This window comes from Hemicordylus capensis, chromosome 2 (assembly GCF_027244095.1).
Source record: "Hemicordylus capensis ecotype Gifberg chromosome 2, rHemCap1.1.pri, whole genome shotgun sequence".
NCBI lineage: Eukaryota > Metazoa > Chordata > Lepidosauria > Squamata > Cordylidae > Hemicordylus > Hemicordylus capensis.
The window spans coordinates 236,391,981-236,413,619 of record NC_069658.1 but is presented as its reverse complement, the minus strand read 5'-3'; the positions used below and the strand labels follow the sequence as shown (position 1 = coordinate 236,413,619).

Genomic DNA, 21,639 nt, shown 5'->3' with positions numbered 1-21,639 from the left:
GGCCATAGGAATGCATGGATTTCTAAAAGAACATTGGCCATTTGGAAGTTCAATGCATTCCATGGCCATTTGGAAGGAATCAGTGCATTTCAGTGGGCATTCCCCATCATTCGTTTTAGGATGTCATGACGATCAATCCACCATAGGACTTGCATGCCGATGGTCCCAGGTTCAATCCCTGGCAGCATCTCCAGGAAGGGCTGGGAAAGACTCCTGCCTGAGACCTACTACCAGTCAGTGTAGACCAGGGATTCTCAACAATGGATCCCCAGATGTTATTGGACTTCAACTCCCATAATCCCCAGCCAAAGGCCACTGGGCCTGGGGATTATGGGAGTTGAAGTCCAAGAACATCTGGGGACCCAACGTTGAGAATCCCTGGTGTAGACAGTATTGAGCTAGATGGACCACAGGTCTGACTTGGTATAAGGCAGGTTCCCATGTTCCTAAGTCAGGAAGAATAGTAAGAAATGGTTGGAATAGCAAGAGCAGCACATTATTTCCGTGTGGAAAGCCCAGGGCTCTGCACCCCTGCTGAGACCCTGGAGACAAAAATGATCCTGTTCTAAGTAAGTTCACTCCTCTATGCATATTACACCTTTCCGTGATGGATGCTTTGCAGGTGATTAATGGAAAACAGTGGTGACACCTCCCCAGCCAACCAAAAAAAAAAAAAAAAAAGATCCTCGGCTTCCACCCAGAATCCTCTGCTTCCGCCAGTGCAAACAGCAGTTGAGCTACAGAGCAAAAGTCCACAGACTTGCCTTCATATCAGAGAGCCCTGTTTATTCCATATACATGAAGGCACCTTCCCCTTCTACAGTAGCAAACCCCCCTTGAGTAGAGAGAGATCTCCCTTCAGAAGATCTAGCTGGGCAAGCCCATGGGCTTGGAAGAGAGGGGTGATGCTGTCCTTTGCTTTGGACTGTCTTGCAGGCTGACGGCTTTTGTGCTCAAGTCCTTTGCTCAGGCGAAGCGCATGATCTATATCCAAGAGACGCACATCTCGGATGCGCTGGCCGCACTGGCTGCCAGGCAGGAGCAGAACGGCTGCTTCCTAAGCACCGGGCAGATCTTCCACATCGCCATCAAGGTAGGGAGGCAAGGAAATGGGGATAACTTTCTGGTCTCGGCACAACAGAGTGGAATGATTGACACTGCAGTTTTCGGGATGTTGTTTCGGTTGGCCTTTGTGGCTCTGGATTAAGTAAGGAAATCTCGTGGAACCCTCATCACAAGTATGGACCAGGATCTGCAACAAAATGTTGCAGTATAATCCTGGTGTGCATGTAGTACATGAGCCTGTGGTACCTCTCGTGTGGTACATGAGCTGAGCTTGGTGAAAATGTTGGGGCTTGTGACTGTCTTGAGGGAGTCGTCTTCAAGCTGAGAAATAGCCCACTTTTTTTTAAGGACCCCCTCTCTGCTCCTCACCACTGAGTTCCATTAGCTCCACCTGTTGTCTGTTAAATGCCCTCTGAATCCACAAACATCCCGCTCTATTGTGGTACATTTGGGCAGCTTCAGGCTGGGTTTTTTGGTCCCCCTTTGTTTCCCCCTTCTTCTTTTTTGTTTGTTTGTTTGTTAAACTGATGTATCTGCAGGTGGCCCCGAGTCTGCCAGTACCTCCCTCTTACCTGCAGGTGCTCCGGTTATGCCTCCGTAAGGATAGTAACATTTCCAGCTCTTTTGGAAATAGATATAAGATACTTTGCTGTTGATTTTTGCTAGGGTGGGCTAGCAATTGAAATAAATAAAACAATTGTCTCTAGAACCATCAACCACCTTCACATTCAACTGCTACTACTACGAATATTTGTATACCGCTCTTCAACCAAAGCTACCAAAGCGGTTTACGTAGAAAATTAAATAATACATAAATTAGATGGTCGCTGGTTGCCAAAGGGCTCACAGTCTAAAAAGAAACATGAAACATATCAGGCCAAAAGAAAATAGCCACTGGAGGGATGCTATGCTGGGGTTGGATAGTCAGTTCTCGCCCTGCTAAATATAAGAGAATCACCACTTTAAAAGGTGTCTCTTTGCTCAGTTAGCAGGGGCAACAAACATTTCTGGCATTTAACAGCTGCTGTGGCACACTAAGCAGCATCTTTACTGATGGTTTTTCTTACTGTGGGTTAATAAATATTCAATTATGTATGTGTTTTTTAAATGATCGTTGCAAACAAAGATACAATGAATGGGTGGGAAAGTAATGAAGTTCTTATCTCTCATCATCGCATGTGCGATGTGTGCAAATTACAATCACACACCACTGTGCAATTCCAGATGTCTCTTTAAAAAGACCCTGAAAGGGAGAGAGAGAGAATTATGCCCTGGAAGTTATCATGATGTAGTAGTGAAGGGGGAAAGCAAATAGGATTGGGAAGTCTTGTGGAATTGAAGCAGAGGTGTGTATATGTGTGTGTGTCTATTTGCATGAAAACCACAGTGAAGAGGACCAATGCAATCCTATTATTATAGAAAATCAGGAGTCATAGACTGACATACAGAGCAGAGATGTACCAGTGCAGTGAGAGAGCAGCCTAACAAAACTTCCCAATTGCACTGGTGCAGCGGGGAAGCAATTTCATTCTAATGCCTTCCCCTTCCACAGGAAGCCCTCTGTGCCACCCAATAATATATCCCAAAGGGCTGCACAACTCTCAGGGACGTATTTCCATGTGGCACAGAGGGCTTCCTGGGAAGGGGGTGTCCTAGATTGCCACTTCCTCACTGCACTGGGGCAGTTAGGTGGGAAGTTCCATTAGATCTCTCTCTCACTGTACTGGTGGCTGATGTCAGGATCCAGACAGCAGGTGCTAGGCAAGCGTTGCCAAGGGAGTGTGGAATGTTGGGATGGAGGCTGTTGAGGAGAGGAGAGTTGGGGAAGACGGTGGAAGAGAGGAGCAGGAAGAGGGGGAAAGGGGATGGACGGGAGAAGGGAAGAGCTGGCATGTTGGTGGACCATCAGGAGACCAGCAAGGGACAGGATAGCTGTGAGGAGCAGGCAGGGACAGGAGGCCTGCCACCCAAGTGTCTTAAAAGACTCGTCCTGTAGGAAATGTATCACGTCTGCCCTGAACCATCTGGGCCACTGTGCGTGCACACTGTTAGACTGAGGGCTTTTGGGCAAAAGGACAGTATAGTTGCTTCTGTGGTGTGGGGAAAGGGAGAATTTGTAAAACCTAAAAGTCTTGAAATAGAAAGAGAACTTGTTCCATACTCGTGTTCGTTTGGACTCCTTAACATCCTTCTCGGGTTCCTTTTAAATGAACCCATGGATTGGCTTCCACCTGTCACACATCTTGGGTCTGTATCTCAGCCACTATAGTGTGAAAGCATGACGGTTATCAAGGTGGTAGACCATTGATCTGGAGAGGAGCTCTAGGGAAATGCTGAAGGGCCTTCCAGCTCTGCCTGGAGCTCACAGCCTCTTGCCTTCCTCCCTCCAGGGTGGGGTTGATGATGAGGCCACGCTCTCTGCCTACATCGCCATTGCTTTGCTGGAGATTCCTCTGCCTGTCACTGTAAGTACCCCTCTCCTCCCTCTCTCCCTCCAAGCCCGAGGATGCTCCCCACAATACAGAATTCTCCCTAGCAAATTGCCAATTCCTGCCCTGAGCAGAGGGTTGGACCAGGAGAGGGTTGGATTCCAAGGTCCCGTCCAACGCTACAGTTCCGTGATTCTATGGAACTGAATAGCCAGTGGGGCATTGGCACAGTAGAGGGGCTGCCTGGACTCCGTTTCTCCTGCATTCAGTTTCCTGGACAGACATGAAGTAAACTGCTGGTGGCTGAGCCTCTTCTGACTTTTCTCCTCAGCACACAGTGGTGCGCAACGCTTTGTTCTGCTTGGAGATGGCAGCACAGGTGCAAGATCTCAACGTCTACAACCAGGCCTTGCTGGCGTACGCCTTTTCCTTAGCAGGGAAGGAGGACAAGAGGGAACAGCTCTTGCGGGCCCTTGATGGAAAAGCTGTGAAAGAAGGTAAGAAGTAAGACCTTCAAGGGAGGGAGCTGCTAGCCAACACTAAACCTGCCACTTTTCTCTCTCAGCTCCACCATCTGTGATATGGAAAGAAGCATACAGACCTTTTCCAGGGTTTTTGGTGGGATTGCGACAAGTGAATGTTGGAACAGACTGCCTTATGCTGTGGAAGGCTCTTCTTCATGAGAGGCTTTCAGACATAGGCTGGAGGGCCATCTGTCAGAGATGCTGTAAGAACATAATAAGAACAGCCTTGCTGGATCAGGCCCAAGGCCTATCTAGTCCATAACCTTTCCCCCACAGATGCCTCTGGGAAGCTTACAAGCAGGAGAGGAAGGCATGGCTTCTCTCCTGCTGTTGCTTCCCTGCAACTGGTATTCGGAGGCATCCTGCCTCTGATCCTGGAGGTAGCCTGTAGCTGTCAAGACTAGTCGCCATTGATAGACCTGTCCTCCATGAATGTGTCTAAGTCCCTTTTAAAGCCATCCAAGCTGGTGGCCATGACCACATCCCATGGAAGATAATTCCATACTTTAATTAAGCACTGTCTGAAAAAGTACTTCCTTTTGTTGGTCCTAAATTTCCTGGCAATCAGTTTCACAGGATGACCCCTGGTTCTAGTGTTGTGAGACAAGGAGGAAAGTCTCTCTCTCTCTCCACTCTCTATACATCATGCATAATTTTATAAACCCCTAGCGGTCTAGAAGATCTACAAGGTCCCTTTCAGCTCAAAGATCTAAGGCTATAAGCCCATGCATGTGATGCATTTTGAATCCTCCAAAGTGTTATAGAAATGTTAAACATTATTAGTATCATTGGCCGCATTCACACATAATGCAGAACTGTAGTTGAATGGGCCAGCGGTTCCGTGAATGTTATGTCCAAATAAGGGCAAATGGTGTTTGTTGCAGTAAAAAAACTGAAGGTTCAGATCTGGAACTCCAATCTGAACCCTTGGATTGTAGTGAGTTTTTTTGCTTCAACCTGAGGTTCTAGGCAGCCTGCTGTACATCCAAATTCGGAACCACAGGCTGCGTCCCTGAAACCAGAGTTGAGGGAGGAAGATCCTCCCTCAACTCTGGCGTGATTGGCTGTAGAGGCTGTTCTTCAGTCAAGAAGAAAGCCTGCACAGCCAGATCCCCCACCTCTCTGCAGTCTTGCTGACTGCAGAGAGGACACTCTTCAGTACATCCAAATTTGGATGGGAAAGCGAGGGGGGGGTGCAGTTCTGCATTAAATGTGGATGCTGCCATTGGCTGACATCCTGAGTAACAATGCACTTGTGCAATGAACATTTTCACCAGAACAAGAAAATCACATCACTGTGTGAATTCACTGCGTGAATCACTGTGGGAAAAATCATGTAGATTTTCAGAATTGAGCTCTTGTGCAAAAGTTCCCTAAAAACCAGGAGGCATGCCACAGGTTGCATACCCTGTTGTGCATGTGCAAACATGTTTGCACTGGTGCAGAAGTTCCCAACCTTTTAAAACCTTTTTTGCTTTCTGTCGCAAACTTTCAGCTCAGGTACACTCACAGAGATTTTCCGTGTGTGTGTGTGTCTGTGTGTGTGGTTTTCTCAAGTTTACTTGTCCTATTTATTTCAGTGGGAGTACTCATGAGTAACTTATTGATCTGTATCATGATCTGTTGCATTCATAATGAATGGGTTCTGCGCCTGTGCAGGGACCTCATGGATAGATTGACTAGCTCCTCATGACTCCCCCAATTACCCTGCATGTGCTCAGTGCTTCCGTTATTTTTGGCTGTTAGGGCATCCTCTTACTTAGTTTCTATTCAACCGCCAATGCGTCTACACCTTATAATCCCTAGCTCCTCAGTGTCAATAGATTCAAAGAAGGTGTGTTCTGGAAAGACAAATAGGACCAAAGGACTGTTTAAAGGATAACGCAAACTCTTAATGGAACAAACAATAAGAAGAAAGATGAAGTGTGTCCTGGACTTGTCTGGCAGCGTGTGGATAAGGACTCCTGGTTTTGACCAAAGGACTGTAAAACGACTATCCGGACAGTAACAATGGCTTCTAAGCCAGCAGCAAAAATGACTTTCAGATGCTGTACTGAATGTCGGGAGAAACTACTATTGACGGACAACCATGACACGTGCTTGCTCTGCTTAGGAGAGCAGCACAACCTGACGACTTGCAAAATTTGTTGCTCATTCTCAAAGCAAACACTGAAGAACTGAGCTCTTCAACTACCGGCGGTCTTTTATGATGAAGTGCTACGTCCCCTGACACTGAGACCGGCATACCCTTCGACATCAAGATCGATGTCAAGCATGGTACTGTGCACTATGGAATCTCCTCAGGTGGAACCTGCACACACACACAGTCTAAACCAGTGGTTCTCAACGTGTGGGTCCCCAGATGTTGCTGAACTACAACTCCCAGCATCCCTAGCCCCATTGGCCTTTGGTTAGGGATGATGGGAGTTGTAGTTCAGCAACATCTGGGGACCCACACGTTGAGAACCACTGGTCTAAACCTACCAAGGAGCCGGAGTTCAAACAACCAGAAACGGTGACAAAAAACACCACCGTCATAAGAGGCACAGGCATTCTTCAGCTGAGGAGGAGGACCTCCCCTCCTAGAAAAAGGAACAAGAAGACTGACTCCAAGAGGAGCACGCCCTCACTGATGATATGAAAAGGTTGAATATTCAGACTGAGAAACTTCAGTACTGACCATGGTACTGCACCAGCACTGATGTCAACACAGTTTTCAGCACCGAAAACACTGGTAATGACCATGACAACTGAGGCGAGGGGGCGGAGACCAATAGTTTTGTCACTGGCTCGAACACCGATACAATCAGCGACAGCGGTAACGCCACAGCAGAGTGACCACAGAGGTGAATATGAAGGGTTTGGAGAGGAGGTGCAAGAAGATGAAGTCTCATTGGACCCTAAGACAGCAACAATGTTGTTGGCTATGTGGGAATCCTCAGGCAGCACACCTTCAGATTCGACTTTCCATGGTTTTCTGAGCGGCGGACTCGATATCGAGCACGATATTGAAGAGGGGCCCCTCTCAGTACTGAAAACACCATCAATATCTGCCTTTGACATAGAACCCAATACTGCTAACAACATCGATCCCACTGCAGCCTTCGACATCGAACCCAATACCTCTAATGTTGCCATTAAGACAACCAGGAAACCGAGCAGGAGTATCAAAACCCATTTCAATTTTTGCAAGACCAAGTGCAAGTTATGCCCCATGGAAGTCACTGATACGTATGCGGCCACATGGGGTTTATCGTCCTCAAGCTTTTCAGGGGGCACACAGCGTAGTCAGATTACGTATACTTGTGGATTCAGACACACCCCAGCTGTCGTGTACCCTGTTGATTATGTGAAATATCAAGTATGGAAGATCCAACAAGCTCCAGCACCAAGCAGAGAACCAAATATAGTTCTGTTAAAGACATCTACTGAGTTCCAAACCATGTCACCACAGCCACTGCCTGAGCAACTGCAAGCTCCACAACCTCGAGTACCGGTGCAGCCTAAAGAGATGGTTATGAAGTGGATACTCCCAATAGTACTCCCATTGGGGGACGACGACGATGATGACGGAAATAGAGATACAACAGATTCATTGGTTTCAAATCAATATAAAAGGCATTTATTAAGGAACTCCATTCTAGATAGGAAAGTGAGGAGTTAGGATCTCTAATCTATCTATCTAGCTGGATGCAGATGGATTCTGCATCCTCTCTGCACATATGGTGCAGGGAGAGAGGCTTGCCATGTTGCAAGGTAGAAGGCCAGGTAGGAAGAGAGAGAGGAAGGAGGAAGTTGAATCCCTAAGAGTAGCAATCTACATTTCAAAGGGATAGCATCAGAGCAGTGGAGAAGGGATGACCAATGTCTTGACTCTCTAGCCCTCTGACTTACTAGTCTGTCCTCCACTGTCTGAGGCAAAGAGACCGCGCAAAGTCCTTTAACTTCCAACAGTTTGCACTACTGCTAAAGCTCTCAAGGGGAGTCTACTACGGGTTCCCACACCAGCCAGATTTGTTAATCTGGGATGGAGGCTACTAGATAAGATATTGATCAACACTAGAAGGCAATCTACGAGACAAAATTATTACAATCATTGGAAGAGATTCAAAGTGTATTGTAAACAGCAGGGATTTTTCTCAAGAAAAGCCATGGTGCAACAAGTCTTACTTTACATGACATCTCTGAAAATAAGGGGTTTGGCAAATGTTTCCTCAGAGCACAAGGGCTGGGATGGTGCAACAGTGTTCTCCTATCTAGATAGCAAGAAGTTTTTGAAGGCACTAAACAACTTGTAAAAAAGTGTTTTAAAAGCCAGTTAAAAAAAGCCAATTGAACAGTGGAGCTTATCGTTAGTATTGTCTACACTAATGGAACACCCATTTGAACCACTAAAGGATGCATCTTTGCAGGTGAAAACTCTAAAAACAACTTTCTTAATTGCAATTACTACAGCAAGGCGAGTGAGTGAACTGGCTGCTTTAAGAGCAGACAGGCCTTACACTCAGTTTTATCCGCATAAAGTAGTAATGTGAATGGATCCACAATTCCAGCTGAAAGTGCAGACGGAATTCCATTTAAACGAGGATATAACATTACCTACCTTTTTCCAAAATCCAGAAACGCCCCTAGAGGTAGCTCTGCATTCTTTAGATGTCCACCACGCATTGCGATGTTACCTAGAAGCCACAAAGGACATAAGGAAAACAATCAGGTTATTCACTGTTTACAGGGGTAAGGCCAAGGGGCAACCAATATCGAGACAAAGACTTGCCCAGTGGTTAGTGCAGCTGATAGCACCAGCATAGAATCAACAGGGGAAATATCCCCCAAGTGCCATACGAGCACATTCCATGAGAGCATATGTATCCTCGGCTGCTCATCTGTCAGGAATCTCAATGGTGGAGATTTGCAAGGCTGCAACATGGTCATCAGCCATTCATAAAGCATTATGCCATTGACCTGCGTTTGGCAAAGGAGGCAGGTTTCGGGAGGAGTGTGCTGAAGCGGATGCTGCCATAGCTTCAGGGCCTACTGAGCCTGCCACCAGAAGGAAAGCTGGCTAATCACCCATTCATTATGAATGCAACGGATCACGATCCAGATAAACAGGTTGCTCACCTGTAACTTATGATCTGGAAGTGATCCGTCGTATTCATAAGACCCGCCCGAATCTCCCTGCAACAGTAGTAAAAGGTGGGGGGAGAAAAGAAAATACAAAGATGTACTTTGATGGCTCGGCGGAGGGAGGGATGCTGCCTATTATTCCTTCCCCTCGTGGAGATAATGTGTTTCACACTCGCATGTGTGCCAATGAAAGTATCTGCCACAATATGTTTAATCTTCAAGAAGGTTTCACAGCTCTCTTGGTGAGGGAAGGCTGGCTGAAGCCTGTCGGATAGGCTGAGGGGAGGATGTAGGCTGAGCTTCGGCATGTAGCCAGCCAACCAGGAGCAGAGGAGGAGGGTCTTCCTCCTCCCTCCCTCCCCTTCTGCAGTGGACATAGCAGAGACTGTGACTGCTTCAAGCTAGTGAGCCTCTGACGGGGAACAAATACTGCATCTGCAGTGTGGGGAGGCAGGTGGGCTGTGAGTACCCCCTGGGAGCCCTTCAAGTACCCCAGGGGAACAAATACCCCCAGTCTGGAAACCCTGCACTAGTGCAACACCAGAGTTAGTGCAGCTCTTTTCAGGGGCGTATCTAGGGTAGGGCAGGCAGGGCACGTGCCCTGGGTGCCACTTGAAGGGGGGCGCAAATTCTTAAAATTATTATTATTTTTAAAATGGCCACCAAAAACAAAATGGCCACTGCACATGCTCAAATGGCCTCTGTGAGGCCCTAGGACATGCCAGGCCTCGCAGAGGCCATTTGAGCATGCGTGGTGGCCATTTTGTTTTCAGTGGCCATTAAAAAAAACACACAATTATTTTTAAAAATGGCCACTGCACATGCTCATATGGTCTCTGCGAGGCCCTAGAGGCCAACAGTGGGAGGGGTAACCTTTGCAGACCCCCCACACAGCCTATAGGAAGCGCCCCAAAGGGGCTACAGGTTAAAAAAATTTTTTAATATAATATAAGTCACTGTACACATATTCAGTTTGGCACTATGTACAGAGAATCAGGACTTGTGAAAACTGAGCTGAAGCTTATGAGCTAGGATTATATTCATTTGTTCTTACTTTGCTTATGATAAGTGAGTTAAATGTGGTGTCTTAAAAATATGGTTATTAATGGTGAGTTTGTCTTTGAATCAGTGTGAAATCCTTAGTAGTAAGGCCCACTGGGAGTTTCTAGCTGCATATCCTTTAATTATTTTCAGAGTATCTGGGAAAAGTCAAATTCTCCATTTATTTTTAAAACTTATGTAATAGTGATGCTAGTAGATGCATAGTAGAGAATTAGACGGGCACTTCTGTTTAGTTTTCCAAGCACACCTCCACATAGTATTTGGGTATTTCATGAGCCCCAGCATACTGAAATTTGTAGTTTTCCAGCATTTTTTGTTCTGGCTACGTCCACTGCTAAATAGTTTTTGAAATTTTAAAAGATTAATGAGCTTGACTTATATGTTTCAGCTGATATTATGGTAAAGTTATCTGAAAGATGGGTGTCAGATGTTTGGACAGGGGGCGCAATTTCAGCGCTTGCCCTAGGTGCTATTTTCCCTAGATACGCCTCTGGCTCTTTTAACAGCACAAGATCCTTGAGCAAGCCCACCATCAGGATGTCAGTCATAATTCAACAACAATGCCTATGAGCCTGCCTTGTCTTAGATATTTTAAACTCTGACTGTTGATAATGAGGAGGGGGGAGAGAGGCATTTGTCATGCAAATGAGCCCTCTGGCCAATGTTACCAAGTGATTTTTAAGGAAGAGCCACTGTAAGCATGGCGTATCAAAAGGCCTTTGATGGTCTGTTCCAATCACTCCTCATTCCTTCTGTCTCTGAAGAGGATGGCTCCATTCACTGGCAGCGACCTGGGAAGCAGGAGGAGGAGAACCCTGACCTGTCTTTCTATCGGCCCCGTGCCCCCTCTGCGGAGGTGGAGATGACAGCCTATGTGCTGCTTGCTCACCTCACCAAACAGCCGGCACCATCCCAGGAGGACCTGACCACAGCGTCCAAGATTGTCAAATGGCTTAGCAGGCAGCAGAACCCCACGGGCGGTTTCTCTTCCACACAGGTAAGTTCCTTCCCTCTAAGAACCTCGTACCAGAAGCTGCTGGAAACAAGACTTCTGAAGTAGGTGTGGGGCACAGCTTGGCCTCTGAGAAGAGAAGGGTGTAAAAAGAGGTGCAAAATCCTGAACTCACAGCACTGGAAGAGGCAGGCTAGAGGAACTGGAAGGGGGTAGAACTGCATAGGCCCACCGGAGTTGTCCCCACAATTCACATCCCGCAGCTTGGAATTCTCAGCTCTGGGAGTGGTCATGCTTGTGAATACGATGTGAACATTACAATCCCACTGGTCTTCTCTGGCTTGCTGCCACAGCAGCGCCAAGCGCTGGAGAGAGGAGAGAAGAGTGGCGAGGATGAGAGGCCTCCATCCCACCAGGAGCGGCAGAGCACCAACCTAGGAAGTGGGGGGGGGTAGAGGGTAACTTGGGGGGTGGCGAGGCCCCTGGACAGAAGCGGGGGGCAGGACTGGAACATGTTGCACTCCCAGTGATGCCATTGGGGCATGATGCCATCCCATTTGGCTCCTTTGGCTTTTGTATTGCTTGAACATGTTTCTGAGGACTGGCTGTGGACTGAAAATAAAAATAAAAAAAGATGACTGGAACATAGGAACATACTGAGTCAGACCATTGGTCTATCTAGCTCAGTATTGTCTTCACAGACTGGCAGCGGCTTCTCCAAGGTTGCAGGCAGGAATCTCTCTCAGCCCTCTCTTGGAGATGCTGCCAGGGAGGGAACTTGAAACCTTCTGCTCGTCCCAGAGTGGCTCCATCCCCTGAGGGGGAATATCCTACAGTGCCCACACTTCTAGTCTCCCTTTCATATGCAACCAGGGCAGACCCTGCTTAGCTATGGGGACAAGTCATGCTTGCTATCACAAGACCAGCTCTCCTCTCCGATTTGGACTGATCTGGACAGAAGGAGGAGGAGATTCAGGGCCAGCTCCAGCATATAGGGGACCTCCTCCTGTCTTGTGGGTTCCCCTCCCCATAGCATGACAGTGGGTGCAGCGGCAGACATGGGTTTCTCTTTTTTTCTCTAGTGCCTGCCTCCATACCTGCTGCCAGGACAGAGAGGAAGGCACCTAGTCAGTGGGCACGGTTGCTACTGGACCTAATCCTCTTCTGGGGGCCAGGGCCACCGTAAACAATGGGCCCCTAGTGAGCTTGGGCCCTGGCCACTGCACCAAATTATCATGAGCTTGTGCTCCCTGGGAAAGACCCTCTCCCCTTGGCTTCTGTTTCAGGACACAGTGGTGGCACTGCAGGCCCTCTCCCTGTACGCGGCCTCTACCTATGCCCACAGCACAGCAGGCGCAAAAGTGACCCTGAAGCACGGAGGGGCCATCCTGAAGGAGTTCCAGGTGGACAGCAGCAACCGCCTCCTGCTTCAGCAGGAGCCTCTGCCCAGTGTGCCAGGGGACTACAGCTCCGAGGTGACCGGGGAAGGATGCGTCTACATACAGGTGAGTGTCCCAGGGGTCCATGGGAAAGGAAAGGGGTCCATGGGAAAGGAGGAGGCAACTGATCCCAGTGGAGCTGAGGCTGTGGAGGGCATGGAGGGAGAAATGCGGCCGCAGTGCACAGCCCTTTGCGTGTGGAAAAAGGGAAGCAAACTGATATCTGAATATCACCAAATATCCCTCTTCAAATATCTGTAGGGCTGTAACACAGAAGGTCGCCTGTGGCTCCTGAGGGCAGGCTTAGAATGAACAGGTTAATTGTAAGGGAGCAGATTTAGGTGGGGCATTAGGAGGAAAGTCCTAACTGTAAGAGCTATTTGACAGTGGAACCGCCTGCCTCATGCAACAGTGGGCTCTCCTTTGTGGGAGATGGTAACTATCACAAGAAAAAGGATCACAAATTGAAAAATCTTTCCAGTCTGACAGCCTGGTCCGTGGTTATGTCGTGGAAACCCCGTATCTGTTCGTGTATGATCCGCTAGGTTCCTCTCTACTTCACCATGCTCATCCGCATACAGGCAGCAAAGCAAATTCACCAACACACATACTCTACCCTGGTCAGCCAGCACCATATTTGGGCCAGCTGGTTGTCCAAAGCTGTCGCCCCGATTTGCTCCACTTCCATCTGGAAGTCTTGCAGGGTACTGGCTATGGCTTGAAAGGCAGCCTCCAAACCGGCTGAAACATTCACCAGGGTGCGCTCCAGCTCAGTTACTCCTAGCCATGGAGAGAGAGCCCTGAGGGCTGCGTGGAAGGTGGAATTCCTGACAACAAGAGGGGTACCTGCCCTCCTCTTTCCTCGGGAATATGTAAGTGCTCGCCTCCTTCCAATGTGGGGTGCACAGTGATAGGTGGGACCCTTACTCCCACCATGCAGGTCCCTTCAAAGTTACCTAGCAGAGACTTCATAGCAGTTTCCCCACAAACCCAATACTATCCTTTTAGCTCAATCCTGTCCCAGTATCTTCTGGTTGGGTCCCGCTCGCCCCCACACTCCTCCCCCCACTCAGGCATATACCTCAAAGAATAGTTGGAAAACACATAGGCCATAGCCAAAGTACCTAGGAGGAAAGGAGAGTCAACCAGGAACTCGGTATCCCTCCCACACGGCTCGGACTCATTGACACTGATCTCACCATTATCCCAAACCGGCAGAGGTGCTCACCTGCCAGCCTTCCCCTCCCCAGTCAGTACAATAGGTAGTAATATTTGCCCCTTTCGGGGTAATAGTCCCATTAGGCTGGAGGGTGGCCAAGTTCAGGCAATGCTGGATGTGGCCCACGGGAAAATACCGTCCCCACCCTCTTCTGTCACTTGTAACACAAAATAAGGGTCTGCTTTGAACCCTCACAGCCGTGGCTATCAGGGGCAGTCAGTCTTGTTTGAGTTTGCAGTAGATTACTAGAGCTGGCATACAGCCATGGACTTTCTTGGGCTACCACCCCCTGGGGAATAGGCTTTTGTCCCACACTTCCAGGGACATGATTGCAAACCCAGCCATTGGCAAGGTAAGTGGAAACAGCGGTTACGTTCACAGCAGCTGCCCACAGGCTCTCCCATCCAACAGACGAAGGCCTTACAAACCAAGCCAGGCCCACAAAACCAGCAGTAATATCCCCAGTAGCATACAAAGGACCATGATAAGCCATTCTCCTTGCAGTAGGTCCTCTTCCTCAGCCACTGGAAACACACAGGGCAGCATGGGGCTGGGCTGGGAACTCAAACGGGGACCTCCCTCAGGTGGCTGCTGGTGGTGGTGGTGGTTAGCCCGGCATGTCACACTGCTGGTCCTTCTTCTGGGTCGCTGTTCTCTGGTGGCTCCCTCGGGGTCACCTTCTGGCAATGGGATGCATGTATCCAGGTATTCCTTCCCTCACACTTGACCACCATTTGGGTCACCAACAGAATCTGGAAAGGATCGATCTTGCTTGGGAAAAGACAGTTCTTCCTCTAAAACTCTTGGATGAAGGCCCAATCTCTGGGCTGGAGGGCGTGGGAGGCTCCAGTCACAGATCTAGACCAGGCTGCCTTCACACACCTGTTAAGAGACTTAAACACATTAATGGGGGTCACACAATATTGAGCTATGTCAGTGTCCAGTTGCACCTGACTTTCCCCGATAGATTTGGTGGGAGGCTCCATTTTCCACCCTCACAGGTCCCCCTCACTGGTTCGTGAGGAGTATGCCCATTTCTCTCCTTGAGCCATTTCTGATAGACATAAGGACACAGGATAAGCCATCCACCCAGGGCAGATTAGAGTCTCACATCACATCACTCACATCACAGCATAGCCTTGAAGTCCAGGTTCCTAGAATCAGTCAGCAGTCACTTGTCAACCGTCTGTCCATCCTGGGAAAATACAAGCTCACCACCAGCAGGTGGTGGCAAAGTCCATCTGGAGGGACTTAAAGGGTCCCTCAATCTGGGGGCCTTACTCCAATGCTGTGGCCCCAACAGGTGGAACAAAACTGGCAGATCTGCTGGGCTTAAATGCTTGCAAAAGGAGCCAACTAAAAAACTATACAAATTACTAACAACTAACCATCCCTTTTTGTTCATGTGCAAGGTTTCTTTCATGAGCCACAAGAACAAAACGCTTAACCAGTTCATGAGGGGCCACGGGGTGCCCATCCAATTGGTGCCACACACCATGGACATCCTGGCCGTAGCCAGCTCGCGGGCAGAGATGCCATTCCCCCTCCAAGGTTGCCTGCTGAAGGCTTGGCACATCCTCTTGAAGCAGGGGTGGTGGCACTTGGGGTGTATGTGGTTGACTAGGTCAGTAGCAGAATAGCTATAGATAAAAGAATAGGCTGCAAGAGTTTCAGAAACAAAATCAGCATGTGAGACTGGGGTCCCCGCTGAGGTGAGGAATCCCTTTTCTCTTTAGAGGGCCCCAAAGGAATGGGCGACCCCAAAGACATAATGACTGTCAGTGTAGATAGTAGCACGTTGGCCACCGGCAAGTGTTCAAGCCGGTGTTCAAAGTGTTCAAGCAAAAGCTATCAGCTCATTGGGCGGGGCGCTCCTATAAGTGAATAAAAAACCTCAGATACAGAGAAATCATCACAAGCAGCATAACCAGCTCCTTGTTCATCACAGAGACAGGAGCCATCAACACAGAAGATCAGATCAGCCTTCTGCAAAGTCATGGTAGGGGAGAAACAAGGCATTACCTAGAGATAAATTGCCATGAGGTAGTTCATACTCCCGCCGAGGGGAGGGGGAGAAGGGAATCTCACACTCTGTCTGGTGGCCAGCTGACAGGTGCTGGGTCTTACCAAGCATGAGAAGTGCCCGGACCGCATGGGGGACTGCCAAGGTCAAGGGGTGCCCCAGCACTCAATCCTGCATCTTCTCTAGCAGCAAGGCAGCAGCTGCCACAGCCCAGATGCATGGTGGGACTCACCCACCCCCCGGCAACTGCATCAAGTTCCTGGCTTATTACACAACTGGGCGGTGGGCGGAGCCAAAAGGTTGGGTAAGGACTCCAGACACGAACTCATGGCAATATAAGGTGAAAGGTTTCTCAGAGACAGAAGACATTCTCCAGCTCGAGGGTACATGGGATAGAGGCTGAAACAAGTTCAGAAGGCAGAGCACAGGCATGCTTAGAGAAAGACGCATGGCTTTACAACCATTGTCTGTAACACGTTAGGGCTCCCCAAAAGGACCTTAATTGTTTCTTTGTAGTTGGGGCATCTGGCAGATTGCCTCAGCCCTGGCGCTTTGCAGACTAGACCCTACAAAGGGGTCAGGACATATCTCGGAAGTGAGCTTCCACACTTCCTGCATCCTGACGCCACAGTCCCTACCCGGACAGCCGGATACCATTCACATTTCCAATGCCTTGTTGCAAATTTAATTGCCACGATATAGAGCTAAGATGTTGTATATCCAATGTGGAAAAGTTGCTGTTTTTTCGGGTTGTTCGTTACTGCGAGACTGCTCCCCCTGCTGTTTACATTTCAAATGCGACTTGCAAGTCTGAACGGAGGCATTTTGCTGATGATGAGCAGCTAGTCTGGAAAGCACCCTGGTGAGCCTCAGGTGTCAAATCAAATGACCTACAACCTCAGCTAGGAACCCAAGCGGGTGGAGTGTATGTTGCTCACACTGTTCTCTCAGTCTCTGATGCCACCTGCAGGCCTTCTGGATGTAGTACCAAACAGAAATGCTACATCGGAAACTTGTCAATACTGTAGTTGAAAATCATATTAGCAGTAGCAAAAACAGCTGCAACTGGTTGACAGAAATAACACAATAAATTTGATACCATAAAGAAGGGAGGAATAGGGCTTGCTGGGTAATGTATCCAATCCAGCCATAAGCAGCACTCCTCTCTTTCAGGGGACGCCTACAAAGAAGGAGGACTGTCATTCAGTACCTCAGTTGGCCACCCAAGGCACTGTTGAAAAGCCTCTTCGGTTGCTAAGGCCATAACTAATTTAGTAGCCAAGTCATGTGGTATGCCCACATATTTGCGTGTTCAATTTGCAGAGCAAGTCCTTCCCCAAAAGGCTTACAGAAGTAGTGTCACGTCACAAAAAAAGGCATATTCACTCACAACAAAAGCTCAACCTGCACAGAGGCGGGTTGTGAGGCTGGTGAGGCACTATGGAACCTCTTCTTTCTCACTGCATTGCCAGTAAAATATTCAGGAAAACATGACAGACTAACAGCCATACAGCAGACAAAACAAATACCAAAAACAAAAAAACAAAAATCCACAAATCAAACAAGAAACCGGTTCCAAAAAATGTTCAGTTGAGTTACAAGGTTGGGGCCTAGGATTTTTCTGGCCCCTGAGCAGGGATGTGCACGAACCTGTCCGGAGACCTTTTTACGGGCCTCCGAACAGGTTCGAACACAGGGGGAGGGGGTCGAAGTTTGAAGCCAGGGAGGTGTCTCTTTAAGGGCGGGGGAGGGTGCACTTACCCCTCCCCCTGCTTCCCCCCTGCCGGTACTCGGTATCCGTAAAAGCCTTCAGGGCGGCAGTGTACCTCCCTGCCACCCCTTCCCTTTCTTTGGCCAGAAGTGGCTGGAAGTACCGGGCACACGTGCGCATGTCAGACAGGCACGCATGCGATGGGCGCATGCATACCCGGTACTTCCGGCCGAAGAGGGGGAGTTGGCAGCAGGGAGGTACACTGCCGCCCCAAAGGCTTTTACAGACACCGAGCCCGGGGGGGGAGTGGGGGGGGAGTGCACCCTCCCCACCCTTAAAGTGACACCCCCACCCCCTCGAGCCACCCCTACTCAGTTCTGTGCACATCCCTACCCCTGAGGAGAAGCCCCATGGCTGGTGGACACTGCTTTTCTTTTCCTCCTTCTTTGTTTCCCCCATGAACTGGCTGGCTTGAGCTAATGGCTGGTTTCCCTGGGGCAGCACTTTGCTTGCTCGCTCTGTCCTTGGCCTGCTTCCTTGTCTGTTCTCTGTCCCAAATTTATGTACGTGAACCCCTTTCCATTGCAATTTGCCAGCAAATGTTCTTCCCACTAGCCCTGGCTGCCTGCAGGCTTTGTCAGGGAAGGGTTTATAACGTTAGATTGGGTCTCTTTCCCCCGCATTTTTCTTTTTCTGGGCTGGTATCCAGTCGTAGAGATAAGAGTGGAAGGGAGCAGTTTATTTTTCACTGAAAAAAACTCAGCATGAGTGAAATGTCTCACTTTGAGTGAGAGAGACAGAAATATTTCTTTGAGGAAAAAGATGAACTCATAGCTGGAATTGATGGCATTTGGTGAGTTTCTGGGACCAGCTGTGGGGCAACGACTTTGCCCCCCACCCCCGCTGCCGCATTGATGGGGACAGCTGCTCTGGAGGCAGAGGGGCAGATTCTCAGGCAATTCCCAGCCTCCTTTGCCCAACAAACTGTCTGGAAAGTCGATAGTATCTCCTGAGTGGCGGGGCAGTTGGCATGGAGGGACCGTGCCAGGGGGTGAAGGCAGTGCCGGTACTGGTTTCACTGCCAGCAGGCCGATTGGAGTGGAGAAATCAGGCTCTCCCTTTTGGCTGCCACGAGGCATTTCTCTCCCTTTTCATCCCCCAGATGCCAAGCGTACCTTTGCTTTGAGTGGCTGTCCTCTAGAATGTTTCGGAGGTGCGCCAAGGACCTCCATGTCAAAGCTCCCTTCCGGTTAGAATTGGAGCTTTGGCCCGATCCGTGACTCTCGTGTGTCACCTCTCTCGGTTTCTACCAAAATCCAAGCCCCTAAAGGGTCCCCACAACTGCTTTCAGCAAGTCATCTATCTCCTGACGGCTCCCAGGTTGGTGGCTATTTCCAGTCTGACCCCCGATCGCTGACGCCTGCGATCCCTGGCCAGTGGCTATGATGACCACTTGGCCCCTGCCTTTCAGGCTAGAGCTCTACGAATCACAGGCACACGAGATAAGGAAGTTTTGATCTGACACAAGGGTAAGGAAGACTCCTTTGAAAACACAGCTGCCACCTATGCTCCCTCCCCCCATGTGGGCACCCGGGTGCTAACCTGATTCAGAGGCTGGTCCTTTGATTTCTCCACAGGACGGTTCGTGGCACTTACCGTTGGCTGTTGGCTCAGCCCAAGTCCTGCCTATCTCACCTTTCTGACACCAAATTGTTGGAGAAATTATCCCGTAATGCTAGGGTTCTTTATGGGCAGGGGCCGTACAGTTCCATCAGATTCAAAGCTTTATTGATCACGGTACCGGGTTTCCATCCATCCCCAGGGTGAAAGAGGAAGAAAACCCCACAAAATGGTGGTTATAGATTATATACCAAAGCCGTATCAGTTAGGCAAATACATTTGGTCAGTATGAGTACCCGCCCATTGTACATCTTCAGACCAGCATTGACCAGTCCTGGTACCCTAGGCTAGATACATTTTTATAACTACTGTGCATGTCCAACCTTCAAGCCACAGAGAGGCTATTGTTTATTGTTTTGCACTCACAGCATCTTTCCCAAATACCACAGACAGGGAGTACAACTTTAGTTCACTTCTCCATCTTTGATTCCCCCCCAGCATTTCCTAGTTACTCTCCAGGGTTTCAGCCAGGGATCTTTCCCAATCCTGCTTAGAGATGCTGCCAGGGATTGAACCTGGGACCTTCTGCATGCGAACCACAGATGTTCTGCCATGAGCTACTGTCCTATTTCCTTTCCAGACCTGCTTGAAATACAACGTGCAGCCTCATCAGGAAGGTGCGCCTTTTGCCCTGCACGTGGACACGATTCCCGAGACCTGCACTTCACCCGAGGCCAGCAGGACATTTGACATTGCGATCAATGTCAGGTAATCAAGGCCAAGGCCGCGTCTGGATCTCTTTGGGGTGTGGATCTCTGATGCTGCATACGTGAGAGGGGTTGATGGTGGGTCTGGAGGTCCTGGAAGGGCCCGTGTCTTGGGGTTCAGGCGTGTGAAAGGGTTTCCTTTCCCTCTCGGTCCGCAGTTACACAGGCCAACGCCCCGTCTCCAACATGGCGATCATTGATGTTAAGATGCTCTCAGGATACAGCGCACTGAAGCCATCAGTTGCAAAGGTACCAGCCCTCTCTCTGCGTCAGACGCCAGCCACAAAGAAGCGCTCCCCTACTCCTTTACACTGGGAGGCGTAAGAACATCAGACCTTCCTTGCTCTCTCGCCCCTCTAATGTCTCTCTGTTCTGTCTCCAAAATCAAACTGCCAGAGACCTCTGCATAGGAAGCTGCCTTATGTTGAGCCAGACCACCGATCCATCTAGCTCGGTATTGCCTACTCTGACAGGCAGCAGGGTTCCAGGCAAGGGTCTTTCTTTCCCCGTCTTACCTGGAGATGCAAGAATAGAAACTGGGGGCTCCTGCGTGCCAAGCAGATGCTCCAGCCACTAAGCTCTGACCCCATCCCTGAAGAAAGGTGGGCCACTGTGTGGAACAGGATGCTGGACTAGATGGGCCTTGGGCCTGATCCAGCAGGGCTGTTCTTATGAAAGGTAGATAGAAATCTCTGTATTCCAAGTCAAATTATTGGTCCGTCTAGCTCAGTATTGCCTATACTGACTGGCAGCAGATTCTCCAAGGTTGCAGGCAGGGGTCATTCTCAGCTCTACTTGGAGATGCTGCTGGGGATTGAACCTGAGACCTTCTGCATGCCAAGCAGATGCTCTACCGCTGAGCTACAGTCCCATCCCCCCCTCAAAAGGGACAGGTTGCCCACAGAGGTATCACGGCTAATAGGCGTTGCTATTCTGATGGCCCAAGACAACTACTAGGAGAGGAGAGCTGGTCTTGTGGTAGCAAGCATGACTTGTCCCCATAGCTAAGCAGGGTCTGCCCTGGTTGCATCTGAATGGGAGACTTGATGTGTGAGCACTGCAAGATATTCCCCTCAGGGGATGGAGCCGCTTCGGGAAGAGCAGAAGGTTCCAAGTTCCCTCCCTGGCAGCATCTCCAAGAGAGGGCTGAGAGAGATTCCTGCCTGCAACCTTGGAGAAGCCGCTGCCAGTCTGTGAAGACAATGCTCAGCTAGATGGACCAATGGTCTGACAATATGGCAGCTTCCTAGGTTCCTATAGTCCTATGTTATGGTAGTAGCCGTTGCCATGGTGTGGCAGCCAACCTTGGGCTGACATGTGACTTGGCCTCATCTCACGCCTCATTTCAGACCTGCTCTGCCTGGCCCATAAGACAGGCTTCGCTTTCCGCGTTTCGTTGCACAAGGTTTGCGAGGGTGGCGGGGACAGTGGCCTGCCGCCATTGCTCAGTAATGATGCAGATCTGCCCATTTTACTGCCCCTCTTTACAGCTGGCAGGTGCTGGAAGTGCAGTCAAGAGGACAGAAGTGAAAACCAGCCACGTCCTCCTCTATTTGGAGCAGGTGAGTGAGGAAGGGGTGCAGGGGAGGGGTGGGCTTCTCCATTTCCCTAGAACGGGTTGGCCAAGCTGAGGCTCCCCAGCTATTGTTGGTCTATGACTTCCTTCACCCCTGCATCAGAGGTTGGACTAGAACTCCCATC

General features: G+C 49.4%; 1 protein-coding gene across 7 annotated transcripts in view; it reads left to right on the top strand.

The window, feature by feature from the left end:
• Positions 1 to 21,639, top strand: part of LOC128341946 (alpha-2-macroglobulin-like) — a 161,361-nt gene that overhangs the window by 133,474 nt on the left and 6,248 nt on the right. For all 7 annotated transcript variants that reach the window (XM_053288619.1, XM_053288618.1, XM_053288620.1 and 4 more), the window contains exons 26-33: positions 937 to 1,093; positions 3,456 to 3,530; positions 3,826 to 3,991; positions 10,972 to 11,204; positions 12,446 to 12,664; positions 19,812 to 19,939; positions 20,097 to 20,187; positions 21,429 to 21,500. In XM_053288619.1, the coding sequence (XP_053144594.1) occupies positions 937 to 1,093; positions 3,456 to 3,530; positions 3,826 to 3,991; positions 10,972 to 11,204; positions 12,446 to 12,664; positions 19,812 to 19,939; positions 20,097 to 20,187; positions 21,429 to 21,500 (1,141 nt within the window). The remainder of the gene's footprint in view (positions 1 to 936; positions 1,094 to 3,455; positions 3,531 to 3,825; positions 3,992 to 10,971; positions 11,205 to 12,445; positions 12,665 to 19,811; positions 19,940 to 20,096; positions 20,188 to 21,428; positions 21,501 to 21,639) is intronic.